The sequence below is a fragment of the Sinohyriopsis cumingii genome, chromosome 17 (assembly GCF_028554795.1).
Source record: "Sinohyriopsis cumingii isolate HCF-2022 chromosome 17, ASM2855479v2, whole genome shotgun sequence".
NCBI lineage: Eukaryota > Metazoa > Mollusca > Bivalvia > Unionida > Unionidae > Sinohyriopsis > Sinohyriopsis cumingii.
In genome coordinates, this window is record NC_142977.1 from 71,391,962 (window position 1) to 71,409,885 (window position 17,924).

General features: G+C 35.9%; 1 protein-coding gene across 2 annotated transcripts in view; it reads left to right on the plus strand.

Moving 5' to 3' along the window:
* Positions 1 to 17,924, plus strand: part of LOC149779211 (uncharacterized) — a 152,017-nt gene that overhangs the window by 45,638 nt on the left and 88,455 nt on the right. For both annotated transcript variants that reach the window (XR_016415587.1, XM_089939781.1), the window contains exons 7-10: positions 5,546 to 5,749; positions 10,723 to 10,772; positions 13,877 to 15,427; positions 16,924 to 17,138. Coding sequence is in view for 1 of the 2 variants with exons in the window: in XM_089939781.1 (XP_089795907.1) it covers positions 5,546 to 5,749; positions 10,723 to 10,772; positions 13,877 to 15,427; positions 16,924 to 17,138 (2,020 nt within the window). In the remaining variant the exon portion in view is untranslated. The remainder of the gene's footprint in view (positions 1 to 5,545; positions 5,750 to 10,722; positions 10,773 to 13,876; positions 15,428 to 16,923; positions 17,139 to 17,924) is intronic.

The window sequence follows — 17,924 nt, forward strand, 5'->3', positions numbered from 1 at the left end:
GCTAGTTACTTTCTCCAGTTTATCTCTGATGTCCAGGATTTGAAAAAGACCAGGTGGGGAGAGATGCACATCTGAAGATCAGTTATGTTGAATCATGTGCAATGAAGTGTAAACTTGCAGAATGTAAAGTAATATGAATTAAGCACCACCCATTTCTATCTCCGCCCCAAACAAGACAGCAGTCATCTTTAAAATATTGTCAGATAACTCCTTCTAAATGAAAACTAATATTTCCTTGGAGTTTTCACTAGAGAGCTACAGAAAGTTGTGTTGACATGAGATTTCCAACAGAATAATTCTTATGATGTCTTGTTGGCCCTTCATGAAAATGGTACTGCTTAGAAATCCAAAATTTGGTAACAATATTGGCCATAAAAAAAACCATTTGATTACTACTCCTGAATGAATGGTCTTATTGTCTTAGCATCATGGGGTTTTCACTGGAATGTTTTTATAATGTCTTCTTGGTCATAAATAAAAATGATGCTAATCTGACTTCCATTCCATTAACTTTGATCGACCTCCTAAGAGTTAATATCTAATAATAATAACATACATAATATGAAATTTTGGATAAATGAAATTATATTCTCTTGTATCAGTACAAGTTGCAACCTTCACCGCTACCATGAGCTGTTTAAGTAAATCAAACAAATATCCCTTGTTTATACTGCAGTAAGTGTTTATTGACCATGTTTGCAAGTTATCAAAAGAGAGGAATGCTTGGGATAAATTATTATGAACCTAATTCAGCCCTGGTATTCTCATTGTCATAGACACCCTGTTATCTGTCTGGCACACTTTTGCTTAGTTAATATCCAGAACTGTTTGAGATATTTTCATGAAATTGTGTATGCTTGTATAACAATAACATAACTAATGACCTCCAAATATTATCTCTCAAGAGTAATTTTTCTTAGGCCAGTGCACAGAGTAAAGCACATAAATAAATAATAACCTAACCATGCCAGTGCCAAGGTTTCTTGAGATGAAATATCTAATTAACTAAGAGAGTCTGCACATTCTAGAGCCTATATGTATGGCTGCCAAAACATCATTTTTGGTGAGGTGGCCATGGTAGTATGAGCTCTGGAACATGTGGGCTGCCATATCTTAGCATGAGGGGTCCTGGGTTCGAAACCAAATCACCTCCAAATATTATCTCTCAAGAGTAATTCTCCTTAGACCAGTGCACAGAGTAATGCAGATTACTCTACTATAAACACACAAATAATAACTAGTGATTGTGTTCCATACAAGATTTGGCTTTGCCAGGTTAGTACTTTCAGAGTTATCTCTCCAGTTTTTAAACTTATATTTACTCTTCTTGTGTATGTGCTTGTGGGTGGTATTCTGTAGGCACTCACTGACAGATCTACTTTTATGTGGGTGGTATTCTGTAGGCACTCACTGACAGATCTACTTTTATGTGGGTGGTATTCTGTAGGCACTCACTGACAGATCTACTTTATGTAGGTGGTATATTCTGTAGGCACTCACTGACAGATCTACTTTATGTGGGTGGTATATTCTGTAGGCACTCACTGACAGATCTACTTTATGTGGATGGTATATTCTATAGGCACTCACTTACAGATCTACTTTATGTGGGTGGTATTCTGTAGGCACTCACTGACAGATCTACTTTATGTAGGTGCTATATTCTGTAGGCACTCACTGACAGATCTACTTTATGTGGGTGGTATATTCTGTAGGCACTCACTGACAGATCTACTTTATGTGGGTGGTATATTCTATAGGCACTCACTGACAGATCTACTTTATGTGGGTGGTATTCTGTAGGCACTCACTGACAGATCTACTTTTTGTGGGTGGTATATTCTGTAGGCACTCACTGACAGATCTACTTTATGTGGTTGGTATATTCTGTAGGCACTCACTGACAAATCTACTTTATGTAGGTGGTATATTCTATAGGCAGTCACTGACAGATCTACTTTATGTGGGTGGTATATTCTGTAGGCACTCACTGACAGATAACTTTATGTGGGTGCTATATTCTGTAGGCACTCACTGACAGATCTACATTATGTGGGTGGTATATTGTATAGGCACTCACTGACAGATCTACTTTATGTGGGTGGTATATTCTGTAGGCACTCACTGACAGATCTACTGTATGTGGGTGGTATTCTGTAGGCACTCACTGACAGATCTACTTTATGTAGGTGGTATATTCTGTACGCACTCACTGACAGATCTACTTTATGTGGGTGGTATATTCTATAGGCACTCACTGACAGATCTACTTTATGTGGGTGGTATATTCTGTAGGCACTCACTGACAAATCTACTTTTTGTGGGTGGTATATTCTGTAGGCACTCACTGACAAATCTACTTTACGTAGGTGGTATATTCTGTACGCACTCACTGACAGATCTACTTTTTTGTGGGTGGTATTCTGTATGTACTCACTGACGGATCTACTTTTATGTCAGCATTTGACTCGTTTACAGTTTCTCTTTGACTTGCAAGTTTTTTTGGGGTCCACATATCATGAACTACATTTCCACAATGTATCTTTTGAAGGAATTGTGAGATTTGTCAAGGACCTTTGTGTTGATAAAACTGAACTTTCTTTGTAATGGTTAAGGACCTTTGTATTGATTAAAGACCTTTGTATTGGTTAAGGACCTTTTATTTGGTTAAGGGCCTTTGTTTTGGTTAAGAACCTTTGTTTTGGTTATTAGGACCTTTGCATTGGTTAAGGACCTTTTCTTTGGTTAAGGGCCTTTGTTTTGGTTAAGGGCCATTGTTTTGGTTATTAGGACCATTGCATTGATTAATGGCCTTGTTTTGGTTAAGGACCTTTGTTTTGGTTAAGGACCTTTGTTTTGGTTAAGAACCTTTGTTTTGGTTATTTGGACCTTTGCATTGGTTAAGGACCTTTTCTTTGGTTAAGGGCCTTTGTTTTGGTTAAGGGCCATTGTTTTGGTTATTAGGACCATTGCATTGATTAATGGCCTTTGTTTTGGTTAAGGACCTTTGTTTTGGTTAAGGACCCTTATATTGGTTAAGGGCCTTTGTTTTGGTTAAGGACCTTTGTTTTGGTTAAGGACCTTTTTATTGGTTAGGGACCTTTGTATTAAGCAAGCATAAATCACAAAGTCTTCAAACATTTTAGAGACTTTGTTCCATGTTTAATTGAAAAATGACTGATGGATCGTTATTTTATGTAAAGCCTTTGGCCTCACATGTGTGCATAGCATGTTACTCTGTCATTGTGGGAAACAGGTGCTCTTCAAAGAAAAGGAAACTTTTTTATCAGTCACATGATGTGTCACCTGATGTATCCAATATAAACAAGCCGCCCGCACATGGTATCTCATAGTTATTCTGGCATTGTAGTGGAACGGTAAGTTCAATAACAGGTGCGTATTTTGGTATTGAGGTGGTGTTGTAGCCAGCTTAGGGTTTAGTCCAAGCTATACTTGTTATTAACTTTCATTTTAAACTTTATTTGTAATGGCTACTGAAGAGGACAAAGTCCTTTCATTTACTGACCTCAAAGCCGACTCGTAATTTTCGGGTTTTGGGCCTGAGGATATTGCAGCCTTTTGTGAAGTTGAAGCAAGTTCCTCAAAACAGAGTGGAGGTAAGAAGCCACATAAACGGAAAAATAAAGAGAAAAAATTTCAGTCTGTTGTGACTAAAGTTCAGAAAGTGGCAAAATGCAAGTGCCTGTTGTTGTGACCAAAAGAGCAAAAGATGTCGGACAGTCAAGGACGTCCAGTCTCATAGACATAAACAACCTATCTAAAACAAATATTGAGCGTGTGAAGAAAAAATTGGGCCTAAGTGAAATGCAGCCTGTTATGGCAGATGAGAACGAAATTGATGACCTTGAGAGTTGGCATCATTTATTGGTATGCTGATTAATGCTTTTTATGCAATCCTGGAAACCTACAATGCACTACAGGTATTTGGAACATGATAAAATAAAAGACCTTAGTGAAACCAAAAATTTAGATAATACAGTACAGTTATCTCCACAAAGTATCCGGGAACTTAAATGGTCTAAATGTTGCAGACATGAATGGAAAATCTATCAGACAATACAAGATTGATTTTACTATTCAAACTGATGCATCACTGTAAGGGTGTGGAGCTTATAAACTTGATTCAAACAGATCGAACACTTTGTAATCTAGGGAAATAAAAAAAAATTGTTAAATTTTACAAAGCTTGCTGTCTTCACTCTTATTTGTTACTTATTTTAAAAGCATAGACTTGTAACAATATCTGTAAAGTTGTTAACAATGAAAATGGTTGCTCTTATTACTTTATCTACAGCCCCAAGAGCACAATCTAAACAATCTTTGAATTTACATAATAAGACTTGTATGGCATAAAAAATAGTTCAGTTTTTTGATTTATTGAAAACTTAAAAGACAAGGTAAGAATTTCCAGTTGGAACTACTACATTATAAGGGTGAGAAGCATTGTGTTATGCATACTTTGTTGCATTATCTTGACAGGACTAAAAATCTTTGGAAATCTATTAAGTTCTGGTATCTTATTGTTCCTACAGAGCTGTGACATCTAGTACTATTGCAAGATGGTTACAAATGGTTTTTAGAACAATCAGGAATTGATACATCTAAATTCAAAGCTCATTCTTACACAACTGCTGCAGCATCAGTTGCTTTCAGACATTTAGGCTGTTCATTGCACAATATATTGAAAACAGCAGACTGGACATCAGTAAAGACTTTTCACAAATTTTATCTGAGCTATTCAGACTAATAGGGTTTTGCTGAAGCATTTATTAATAGCATATAAATAGTATTTTCTGTTTGATTATATGTACAGGTCAATGTGTTCCTATTGATATTTTTAGCAGATGTTTTATTGTCAATCTTTAAAGATGCTATGTATACATGGGAGGCCGAAGGCTTTATGGAAAATAATGAACCCCTCATACAAGCATTTGTGAAGGATGCTGGGTAGTACTGGAGTAAAACCGGAGGCTGAGCATGTACACACCCATTCATTCTTTGTTGCAAATTGAGGTTTTACTACAATGGGGTTTTCCTTCCCAGTCTTTTATAGAAAACAAAACACTTCACTTTAAACTATGAGATACCTTGTGCGGGTGGCTTGTTTATATGGGATACTTCAGGTGACACATCACGTGACTGATTAAAAAAAGTTTTCTTTTCTTTGAAGGGCACCTGTTTCCACCAATGATAGTGTAACATGCTATGCATCCATGCTCAGCCTCCAGCTTTACTCCAATAATGCCCCTCATCCTTCACGAATGCTTGGATGAGGGGTTCATTTTTCTTCGATATCACTATCGTTTGGGAACACTGCTAGTTCTTTTATGTCGGTGAAAATATTTTGGGCAACTAACAAGTAATTCTACTTGCCAGTACAGTTTCTGGTCCCAGGATTGTGCACTGACTGTACAAGTAAAACAAAACTAGGCATGCGTTAGACAGATTCTCCTTGAAAACTATTATGTATTGACTTTAAAGCAATACTTCTAGAAAGTTCAAAATCATACTTTGTTCATCACAGGTTATGAATGAGCAAGGAAGAGCCAAAGGCTTCGGCTTTGTGTGCTTCAGCTCACCAGAGGAGGCAGAAAAGGCAATATCAGAGATGAATGGTCGCACTGTGGAAGGAAAGTCATTGTATGTGGCCTTTGCTCAAAGCAAAGAGGAACGCAAGGCCAACCTTGCCTCCCAGCATAAGCGACAGTTATCCAGCAGAAAGATGCAGGTAGTATACAGATTTTACCTTTTGTAAAATATTGATTGTTCTGATAATCACATTGCTCTCTAATTCTGACACTAATCTTACCAGTTTCTCAATTGAACATGAAATCAATGATTAAACAGTTTGTGGGAGATACCATTTTGGCTCTTCTTGGACAGTTAGTAGGATATGCCATTTTAGCTCTTCCTAGACAGTTTGTAGGATATGTCATTTTAGCTCTTCCTAAACAGTTTGTAAGATATGCCATTTTAGCTCTTAGCAGCAAGGAGGGTGAACAGACCACATTTTAGCAGTCTGTTTTTGAAAATAAAACTTCCTACAAAAATGAAAACACAATCTTTAATGACGCTAAACTGAGACCTCTAATTGGGTTGCACTAAACCGAGGTCTCTAACCGGGTTAGCACATATTTGTTCTTTTTGTCGTCTTACGGTTGTATTTTCATATTCTTGTGTCCTTGTTTACTGATCCAGGACATTAACTGTTGGTTGTCCCCTCCCTGCTGCTGTAGTGTGGTGTAATTCAGTCATTATTATATCAATAATACCGCTAAACATGGAGTCTCGTACAGTTAAACTAGCTCAACAGTGACTTGAGGAAATTGAGATATATATTCCTGTCTGTGATTCTGTCAAGCCGCAACTACAACAGCATCAGGAAGCTTGAGTGGAATTTGCAGAGGATACAGCAGAATTATTTAAACTGGTTACAAAGGCTACCGAAGGTTTTCTTTCCACATTAGCCCAAACTGCTGAAGCAGCTGGAAAAATAGGAGAAAGAACTAAACAAACAAAGATTATATGAGAACTTCCGGCTGAAATAGCTGCTTCTCAACCACAATTACAAGAAGGAATAAAACAAGTAATTGAAGGTATTAACAAAGTTCATGAGGAGGTTGGAGATGTTAAGAATACTGTTGCATCAAAATAAGACCAAAACCAAAATCACTAGCCTGATTTACCAAAGAAGGTTGTAAATTACTTCAAGAGAGAACTATAGTGGTTGCTGCAACAGGATATTCAAATCATGATAAATTATTATATCCAAACACTGCCAGTGTTTCAGAAAAAAAATGGGTTCCTTTTGTATTTCAGAAGTCCTTTTGCATATCTAGCATCACTGATAAATATAGGAATGAATTTAAAGATGCTGAGAAACAAGTCATAGAAGTTAAAAAAATTGTCATTACTTGGAGATATATTATCCCCCGAAAGATCGCCATTCAGACCACCTCGTATCGAGGAAGAAGAAACAACTGGAAATGGTCTCGTCGCAAATGGTGCTATTGCAGAATTCAACTTAGGATTTGCAGCATGTTGATCAATGCTGAAGGATGGAAGTAGAAGATTTTCATGTGCATTTCCACTGTCACATATCTGTGGATTTTCCAGGAATGTTTGTAAAGTTATTTTTGGAGCCAAGCATACAGTTGTACTCGTACGAAAGGCTGCCAAGGGTGATGCAGTCTGGTTCTCTATTGGTAATGCACCTAAAGTAATACTGACAAAACTTTCGTTGTAGATGCCAACAATGATACTGTCATTGACCGAAGAACAACAGCTGCTCTCTTTTATGGACTCTGGTAGTAAATCAACATTATCACGGTTGACAATGACCACAGACAGTGTTCAAAGTAGCACTAATTCGCATGGAAGATAGCATCACAGCAAGGTGTCTCTGCACCACAACATATATTCATTGCTTTTCAAGATACTGCTAGAGTAAACTCAGTTACATAGCACAATGGTATTAGACGAACTTGGTGTTACTGAAGTTTCACTGAGAATAAATTGACATCAAGAACCAGCTGAGGACATAATACTGAAATTTGACAACAAAAATGTTACACCTGCATATCATCATTTGACCACATAATTGGGACATGATCAAAATGTTGATTCTGGTCTACAAATATCACAACTAGATTTTACAACACTATCTGATCTATTACTTTTCGCTGGAACACATGGATTTATTTTGACAATCTGTTGTTGATATACACTTTTGAGTTCATGTGGCAAGAGGAGCTATTGCTAATTACAGAGCAATTGCTGTTTTACTCTCAGACAAAACACTGCTGCTTGAAGGTGTTGGTGGACAAATGAGAGTTATTGATGCCCCAAAACATGTAACTGGATCGCTTGCAATCCCAAGTGCTCAATCAATGATTAAATCACCCATGATATTATAATGTCATATCATCACGTGTATGTTACGCTGATTCTTGGTCAGATTAAAAAGCTATAATCAGCATTAAAAAATAATTCTTGAATAAAAATATTACTGAAATCAGCAGCATTGCAGGGTTAAAAAAAACTATCCCTGACAGAACGTCATCTCAAGCACTTCACTGATGCCAAACGATCAGAAACCGGTGTTAGACTTGATCTTTCTGCAGGTGCCATTAAAGATATTGCCAAGATGGGTGGTATATTTCCACTTCTTGCTACTATACCAGCGTTGTTAGCCACTGCAGCCCCAGCTGTCACAAAAGCAGCAGCACTTGGTACTGTTGGAAATGCTGCTGGGATGGCATTAGGGAAAGCAACAGGTCATGGACTAAAGACTTCCAATAAAAAAGGGCCTTCCAGAAATGGAAGGGGTCTAAGACTGCCAGGAACCCCTCATTCATGGTACAGTTGAGCCACAAGCGGCTCAGGTCTAAGACTACCTGGTACATTTCGCTAAACACAAATCATTTTGAGCTTCCCATGTCCAATTTTGATTTACTTAATGCTGCTAAGAAATTAAACATAAAAAACTTCAGAGGTGTTTTTATGCTTGATCAATTATCAAAACAACCAAACTGTGTTGAAACCGGTATCATTAATCTCGATGGAAGTTCTGGTTTGGTACTCATTGGGTTGCATATGTGGTTGACCCATGTGGAGTTGTTTATTTTGATCCATATTGGTTGGCACCACCAAAAGAATTTTTAAAATATGTTGGCAGACTGCAAAGCATTCCTTTCTGGTATTCAGCATTATCAACACAGACAATAACTGATCTGCCAATATGTGGCCATGAAATGCTTGCTTTGCTCGACGCTGTGTCAACATCATCAGAGGCACCGCCTCATAAAGTCAGTATTAGTATGCCATCAGACAACATCATCATCCAATGTTTTAAACAGGTCTTAGTGTAATATACAATGGTAGATATTTACGGAAGATGTGCTTGGAGTCTTACTCGGGGCAAGCCAAGACTTGTCCAAATATGCAACCCTTAATGAGGTCAAAGATGAGCTTGCTAATCTTTTGCATCTTGCAGATGTGGACCAAAATGGAGTTGCTGTTTTTCAGGATCAGCAAGAACAGTTAAAGACAAGGAATATTCTGTTAACAGATATTATTCTGTGAGTTCTATGTGCGACTGAATATAATTTAGTGGTGTTTGCTAAAAGCGGTAAAATTAAAACCTCGAGGAATCGGTTCCAACACTCATGGGAGAGATTACTGGATGCATCAGAAGAACTGGAGATATTATGTATGGCGATCTCAACATGAGTAGAAATACAATTATCAGTGTGAGAGAACCTTGTTACACTTCAAACATGGCTTTGGTGCTAGACTCGCTTGTTGCACACTCTGTAGGTGGTATCCACAGAAATCCGTCAATCAAGACTTATTACAAGGAGTTGTAAATCCAATCATCAACCACTTGCAACTGTTCTTTGCTTGAAGCATTATATATTATAAATTAAGGTTTAATTTAAATATATCTTTGCCTTAATTATATGATGGAGGAATTTGCAAGGTTATCAAGCCCTCTTAGGCTAGATTCGATCTTGACAGAATAACCCCTGACTTGACTAGGCGAGCTCTGGTTGATGCTGATTCTGATTCAACGAATAAAACTTTAATCAATCATATCCATGAAGCCAAGAGAGAGTATGGTGACGATGATGCAACTCATGTGTGGTCAATGTTCAGAATTAGTCAAGACAATAAATCCCAGATTGATGCTACAATGAATGACCAGCGAGCAGGGACAATCATTAATTATCTCGATGAACAAACATACCCTTTTAGAATAAAATTTATCATTGCTCTACCATTCACAGACAATGACATAACCTGTAACATCCATGACAAACATGACCCTCTTTTGAGAATCACACCATGCTGGGGATGTTGTCATGTTAAATAAATATTCCAAACCAAGAATACTGACCAGTATAGACAAACCATATTATGAGCAAGCATACCCTGTGGCGGCAGTTCTTTTATGCAATGTATCCACTGAATGATAAGCCTTGTGTTGATGCTCTTCAACCAATGAAAATTTCGACCTTGAATTGTGTTGCTGAAAGAGTTATAGAACATTTGACAAATGTGGTATGTGGAAATGGTTTAATCAGTCAGAGATGCAAAAGAATAAATGAATGGGCGGAGCGCATTAAAGAAAATGGAGCAATGTTCAGAGACGTTGCTGAGTTGGAAAAGAAATTAAAATTTCCACTAATGGTTAAGATAATAACCAGTGAGATTTTGCATGAATCAAAATATAAATCAAAGGGAGCTTTGGTAGAGATTGTTAATCATAACACGCATGCGTGGATGCCAGATGTAACATTATTCAGTTCAGAGATGACAGAGATTGTGTCATGGTTGCCATCTTGGAATTCTTTCTGTTGCATAAATTTCTGAAGGCATTCTCATTGTTGTTAGCAGAGGCATCAAAGTTAAGATTTTGTGATACAGCCCAGTTTCAGTGATAATGTTATATGTACTTAATGAGTGTATACATAATTGAAAGTGCTACTTAACATATACAAATAGAGGTCACATAGGCACGCATCAGCAGTGCATTCTGTTGAATTCTTTTTCTGGGTTAATTTTCCTACTGAATGAAATTTTGACGGGACTAAGGACTTTTGTTTTATGCAATTACCAGTTTTAAGACCAAAGCAAAGTCTGAGAAACATGACAGGTTTGTCTTGCATTATTACAATGTTCATTATTTTGACTTTTCAGAAAAAGCAAACAGTAAGCGGGACAATGGCACCTAGGTTAGGTGAAACTTTGTAAGTACAAATGTTTGCCAGTTTGAAAGTAACACATACAGTAGAACCTTGTTAATCCATACACCTTTGTTCTCAGTAAATATGACCAGATTAAAGAGTATAAATGCTGGTCAGTTTTGAAAGTAACATATACATGCATGCACTCTCAGACACACACAGATGAAACTTGGTAAATATAAATTCTGGCCAGTTTGAAAGTAACATATACATGTACAAACACACTCAGACAAACACACACAAGAAATTTTCATATGTATAATGCTGGTTAGTTTTGAAAGTAAACATATACATGCACACATTCTCAGACACACAGAGATGAAACTTGGTAAATATAAATGCTGGTCAGTTTTAAATAAAAATATATACAGTAGAACCTCATTAATCCAGACTGTTCCCAGTGAATATGTCCAGATTAATGGGTTTCTGGATAATTGAATTGCACACATTTTTATTTCACAGTGTCCTCATATTGTATACATCTACATGTATTTGGTAGCTGCTCATGTATATTCAATAAAAGTCGAAGCAAATTAATCAATACATCTATTGACTTTCGTTTATATCACATGCACCTGTACATAAACAAAGTTTAAACAAATGGCAAATCTTTTTTTTGGTAGGTACATCTACTTATCTACACTTGTACCATAAATACATGAAATGTAAAACGTATAAGTTTAGACTTTTATCTTGCAGTTTAATATCTTATGGTAGCCACTTTATGAGTCTCATTTTACAATTGTTACAGCTGTTATGAGCCAATAATTGATGTCACTTTTTATTCTATAAATCAAACCTTATACTGTCCAAAGCTTAAATCAGTCAACTTTATTTGTGCAGCTGTCATCAAACTGATTGTTACATACATTGATACACAACAAATAAACCTAGTGAGACATATTTTATTAACCGTATGTTATGTCAAAAGTGTGGACAAATTGATCCCAGTGCATTTATTTAACTATTGACACCACTGTTGGCAAAGCATGATCATTGTACAATCCACTTTCAGCTGAGTTGATCAAAGATCTTCAGATGTTAAGTGTTATTAGATCTCATTCTAAGTCAAGCTGAAGTACAGCTGTTCAAGTTCTTTGAGAGGAGTTTTTTTTTTGGCATTTTGCAATTACACATGTTTTCAATAGATTTTATCATTTAATACCAAGTCAGTGACAAACGTCATTGTTTATTTACCCAGCAGGTAATCAGTACTTGTGACATGTATCAGTATTGTTATGGATATCTGTATTATCCTTTGCATTATAATATAGTTTTTATTTAAATCATTTGGGTCTGTGATATTTATATTTTAATTCTTTCATTCATTGGCACTGTAGTAAAGTTCTTGTACACTACGTTGTAAAATTCTCATTCATAAACCAAGGCCAATCACTGAGGTCAAATCAACAACTGTTTAAATCAAATGCTCCATGCTTTAATATGAAAAGAGGCCACATAAACATCATGTGAAAATAGGAGTGCATTTGCCCTGTAGAGCTATCATGTATGCCATAATTGTTGATTGGTTCATGAGTTTGAGAAGGTCATAACATGACTGTTTCAGTTATTTAAAAATGATACAATATCATTAATAATAATAATAATAATAATAATAATAATAATGATAATAATACAATTTAATGTTCTGCAAATATTTTAGTGAATCAGATTCTTTTGATTTGATTTGTATGTAGAGACTATATAATGAAAATACGTGTGCGACATATTCCATTCTTCAGTCTATGTAAGAGTCATTGAGAAAAAATAGTGTTTTATGTATAATATCTGTTTGTTGGATTAGTAGAGTATAAATTATTTAACTTAAACAGTCATTACTTATCAGATTGTGTGAATTTATTCAAGAACTTGAATACATAAATAATTCTGTTTGATTATGTGAAACTTTCAAAGACTTCAGTGATATTCTGTGTTCATGGGATTACCTTGAACTAAAAATGTTTGGATTTAGAACTGTGATTCTTCAGTTGTACTAGCATATTAGCACATAAACACATTAAAACCTTCATTCAGAATACCTTTGGACAGTGTAGGATTAGTGAGACATTGATAGGACAGTTTAGGATATTCTAGGAATTTATACACTAAGTTATTTCTAATTCTTTCACCTTGATTTTTATATTTTATTTAAATAAAATTATTTTTTTGACAGTTGAATGCTTATTGGGTTTCCCTTGTCTTGTTACTCAAGTTTAAGCACTTAGACCTTACAGTACAAGTTGATAAAAGTATTTTTTAGTCACTAGTGGCTGTGTTAGCACAGCAATTACATGCTCACTTTGCCCCAGTCCTGTCCTTGGTTTGATCCTTGGTTCTGACTCATGTATGGGTATTTGGTTTCTATCTAAGGTCAAAGGTAAATATAATGATAGAATTGAACCTACTGTATGTATATATATAAATGATTTCAAATGAACATTTATATATGTCTGCTTCCAAATGGCTGGAAAATAAAGTTTTTCCATTAGACTTAACCTATAATGCCTGTTAGTTAAGGATTATATACATATGGCTTGAATAAAATGTATGGAGAAATTATTGTATTTCTCCTTCCTTTGGTCAGGAAAAATGTGCTATATACACATATTTCAGTTATGTATGTATGTATGTATGCATGCATTTATATGTGTGCTTCCTAATTCCTGGCTGAAATGTTTAATGTCACTAGATAAATGTGGGTGTTGTTATTGTCACTCAGATTATTGAGCACATTTTTCATAAATCGGAATAATTTTGTTTTTTAAAAATAGAAATGGTGAAAGAAAAGTTAAAGAATGGTGCACAAACAGTTGGATTTACAAATATTCTGATAATTAAAGATAAAAATAAAATATACCCTTTCAATCTATTTTCTGGTTTGACAAATTTTCAAAATTGCCATAAAAATAAAAGATTAACTAAAATTAAAGGTGGTATTATATGGTTTTATGACTGGTTTTCACATGAGTTAATTTTTGACCAATAAATTAATTTTAATAATTTCTTTAATTTAGTGTTATACAAATGTCATTAATGCCCCTTAAAACAAGCCATTTTCCAAATATAGGTTATGGAAAGGATTTTACATATCTATTATATCACTACAGGTACAGACAACTGCTACAGGAACTTGCAGGAGATCTTACAAGTGGTGAAGTCAGTCAGCTGGTATTTCTGTTAATGTTTCATCCTAAAGCACAGAAAATAAGATCAGATATGCAGTTAGATGCTACAACACTGCTGACTGAACTGGAAAAACTGAATTGTATTGGAGTTGATAATTTAACTCTTTTGGTTGAATTATTTGAATTAATTGGTTGCACTGATTTAATAAACAGAATTGTAGAAAAGCTAGGTCACAGCTGCCAAGTTTCTAAACATGAAGTTAATGAATTTATGAGAATATTATGGAAATTTGGAAAGGACCTTGATTTAGATGATTTGAATAATGCAAAATGTATTTTAGATTGGACCCAAGAGAAAGGAAATATAGAGACAGTTTGGCAACTATTTGAAAAAGCTTTTGAAAGAGGACTTTTAGAGCAAGATAATTTTGGTATGCTTGAGAGATTTGCTGAAACTATTAAGCAGAGTGAGAAACTAAATTCAGTCATGAATCAGGATCCATTCATGGATACAGGCGGCAGTAATTCAGAGATAATCAGACCTGGAGATATCATTAGGAGACATGGAGATGCAGACCCAGGTAATGTCTCAGCATCTGGCGCCATACAGGTAGAGTACCTTTATAGGAGAGTTGGTATGAAAGACCAGCAGGAGGAAGTGCCTGCACAAGTGCATCAGTATCCAGAACACGATAATGACACTAACCCAGGGCAGTCAGTAAAGAGTGTTCTTCATGTTCATGATATATCTTCATCAGAAGCAAAACTAAATTCATATGGTGCAAGAGATAAAAGTAAAGAAGACAAAACTATCCAAAACAAAGCAAATGATGAAGGAAAAACAGACAGCTCATCAGGTGATTTAAACTTGACATTTGGACAAGCTGTCCAGAATGAAACAGAATTCAAAGGATCTATTGATGTCACTCAGGTTACAAGTGATACCACTGTCAACCGAAGATCTGAACAAGTTTCCATAAGAGTTGACCAGAAAGAGGCAAGCCAAGTGGTTCAGCAAGAACTTGATCATACAGAGGCAAAGGCGATAAGAAAAATGACTGATACAGTTCATTCACATAGTGATTTAAACATGACATCAGGGTCAGGTGTCCAGACTGAACTAGAAGAATTCAGTGCTAAGTTCTATCATGGTATTTCTGTTGACCCTGAACAAGTTTCAAGAAGATCTGAACAGAAAGAGGAAATCCAGGACATTCACTCAGTGGGTATCATTAAAGATGCAGATAACAGAAGAGAGTCAGCTATCAAAGGACATTCAACTGATGATGTAACATTGGAAAAAGCTGTGCAGATTAAAACTAGAGAAATTACAGGACATAATAAACAATTTACTAGTAATGTAGACCCAATATCTGGGAAAACAAACCCTTTATGTGACAATGGTCATGTGAAGGATGAGGGAGAATGCCAAAGCTCAGCGGATACAGACTTGTTTAGCTCAGGAACTGCAGAGGCTACAGCAAATCCTGGTGCCATCAGATTACACGAATTAGTGGATGAATCAATTCCTGGGTAAGTTTAAACAAGATGGTATTGTGTCTGAGATTCATGTCTTTAAAGTTTTATGTGTATTTCTTAGTAAGTTTTGTTTTTCAGAGTTCTATTATGTTTATTTTACAGAATGGTTTTGTTCTTTGTGTTACAACATATCTCTTCTAAGTGTCTTTTCTCATTTCATAAGTAGACAAAGCCTAATGGTTTTAATTTCTGTATACAAGATTGTGTGCATGCCTTTAAAAATGCATGATCATAGATTGGTGCCAAAAAAAAAAATGTTTGATTATATGCCCATATAGGTCTGCACTGTGAAACTTTCCTTTTCAGCTCTTGCTTTCACTGATGTTAATGTTTCAAAAACAATTCTCTCATGAATTGAAGTCTGAATTATATTTTCAGACTAATAATTAATTTATTCTGTAATAAATATATCTGCAGGCTTCCTCCATGTTTCCCTGTTTTATTGTCAGTTAAAGCATTTATAAAACTGTTCTCTTAAATTGTTACTAGTATGCAAGGTTTCCAGCCATAGACAAATGTAGAAGAGTGATTTCTCATGTAGAGACAGGTTATTTTGAAATTATATTGATATCTGGTCCTTTTACTATAAAATATGAAGGCTGACCTCTGTCAGTGAGAGTTATTTTTTCTTGATTCACCAGAGAGTTCATTTCATGAATGGACTGGGCACAAAATACTATTATCTTAAAAAGCACCGTTTGTTTCTGGCTTGGATACTGTCTCATGCTAATGCAGTTTCTTGTTTAGAAGAGCATTTAAAATGATTAAATTGTCAGTGCTAAATTTCCAACAGTGTCACCGTCATCTATTTATTGAAATGCCGTGCAAATGTATCTACTGCAGGTCTCAGAGTAAACTGATAATTTTTTTGTCATGACTTTCTTGTATAACTTTAATAAATGTATGGCAGATTGTGATACCCTCCATTTTTCCATCCATTTGTACATCCATCCACACATATCTACATCTATTCCTAAACCATGGATGGAAATTTATAAAACTTGGTTATTATCTACATCCATATGATAGCCATGCAGAAGAGGGGTATTATGGGGGGGGGGTCATTGCAAGATTGTCAAAAGCCTAATTTACAAAAATGTCAGTTAAAGTGCCTAGTCAAATATTTTTTAACTAAACTTTATGTATGCAACTCAATATTGAACATGTTTTGTTTCCTCATGATCCCTGGGTCTTAGTTGGGCAGTGTGTATGTGTGGGTGATATAGTCACAGATGGGATAGGGTGAGTCATAATATATAATAAAAGTATGTGGATCTATCATGGGGAGCCATGAAAATAGCTCGATGTTTGTATTCAAAATGGCACTGGAAATCAAAATCAGTTTCTAAGACTACAGGAAAGTGGGGTCATGGAAGTAACTTTTTTTGTGGTGTTTTTGGTATTCTAATAGCTTTAGAAGTAAGGAACAGTCCAAACGGCTGCAGGAAAGTGGGGTCATGGAAGTAACTTTATTTTTTGTATTCTGGTAGCTCCAGAAGTCGGGAACAGTCCCAAAGGCTGCAGGAAAGTGGAGTTCACCAGACAACAGAAACTAATTCCGACACCTTCTCAACAACAAGACGACTGGAAGTTTGCCTCACAAAAAATCCTAGGCATGGTCGAATCATGGTATTAACTGTCGAAAAAATGAAAAGCTATATTGGAGAGAAGATAGGATCAGGGGCTTTTGGAGATGTTTATAAAGGTATACAAAGTTTGAATATGGTAAATGTGGACAAAAATGTAATTTTCATAAAAATGTAAGCTTTTCCTCAATAAGAGGAAAACATTTTGCATAAACATCCTTGTCAAGTACATATCCTTTTAAAAGACAGCAGGTTTATACCCCTTTCATACATCTACAGACAGTGATATATTTCACCTCTGTAACAAGAATGCCTGTTAACTCATTAAGCCCTGCTGGCACTATAACTTATCGTGCTTTACCTTCCTCATCCCCAGAGTGCCACAATAACATGGTTGTTGTTGTTGGTGTAGGGTTTAACGCCATTTTTCAGCACACAATATGCTATACATGGCGGCCAGTATTAATGGTGGAGGAAGAACTTGGGAAAACACCGGAAAGAACCACCGACCCACGAGAAGCTACTGGCAAGCTTTCTCACATACCCACATTAGCTGAATCCGAGACTCGAACCCACGCAGACAGAGGTGAGATGGCAGTGATCCGTAACGAAGAGCGCTTTAGACCACTCGGCCACTCGGGGGCCCCCCATGATAACATGGCACAGTTTACCTGTTTGTATCCCGAGTGCTGAGTCTGAATGGCAGTATTAGTCTAGGCCTGTATTCTGCACGATGAGTTAAATTGGCACAAACCATTTGTTGATTTCAAGCCATTTTCTAATTATGCAGGCATTTTGCCATTTTCTAATTATGCAGGCATTTTAACCACAAAATTTTAGATTACATAGAGTGAACATTCTGAACAAAGGGAAAGAAATTGACTTTGATTGCACCAAAAATAGTG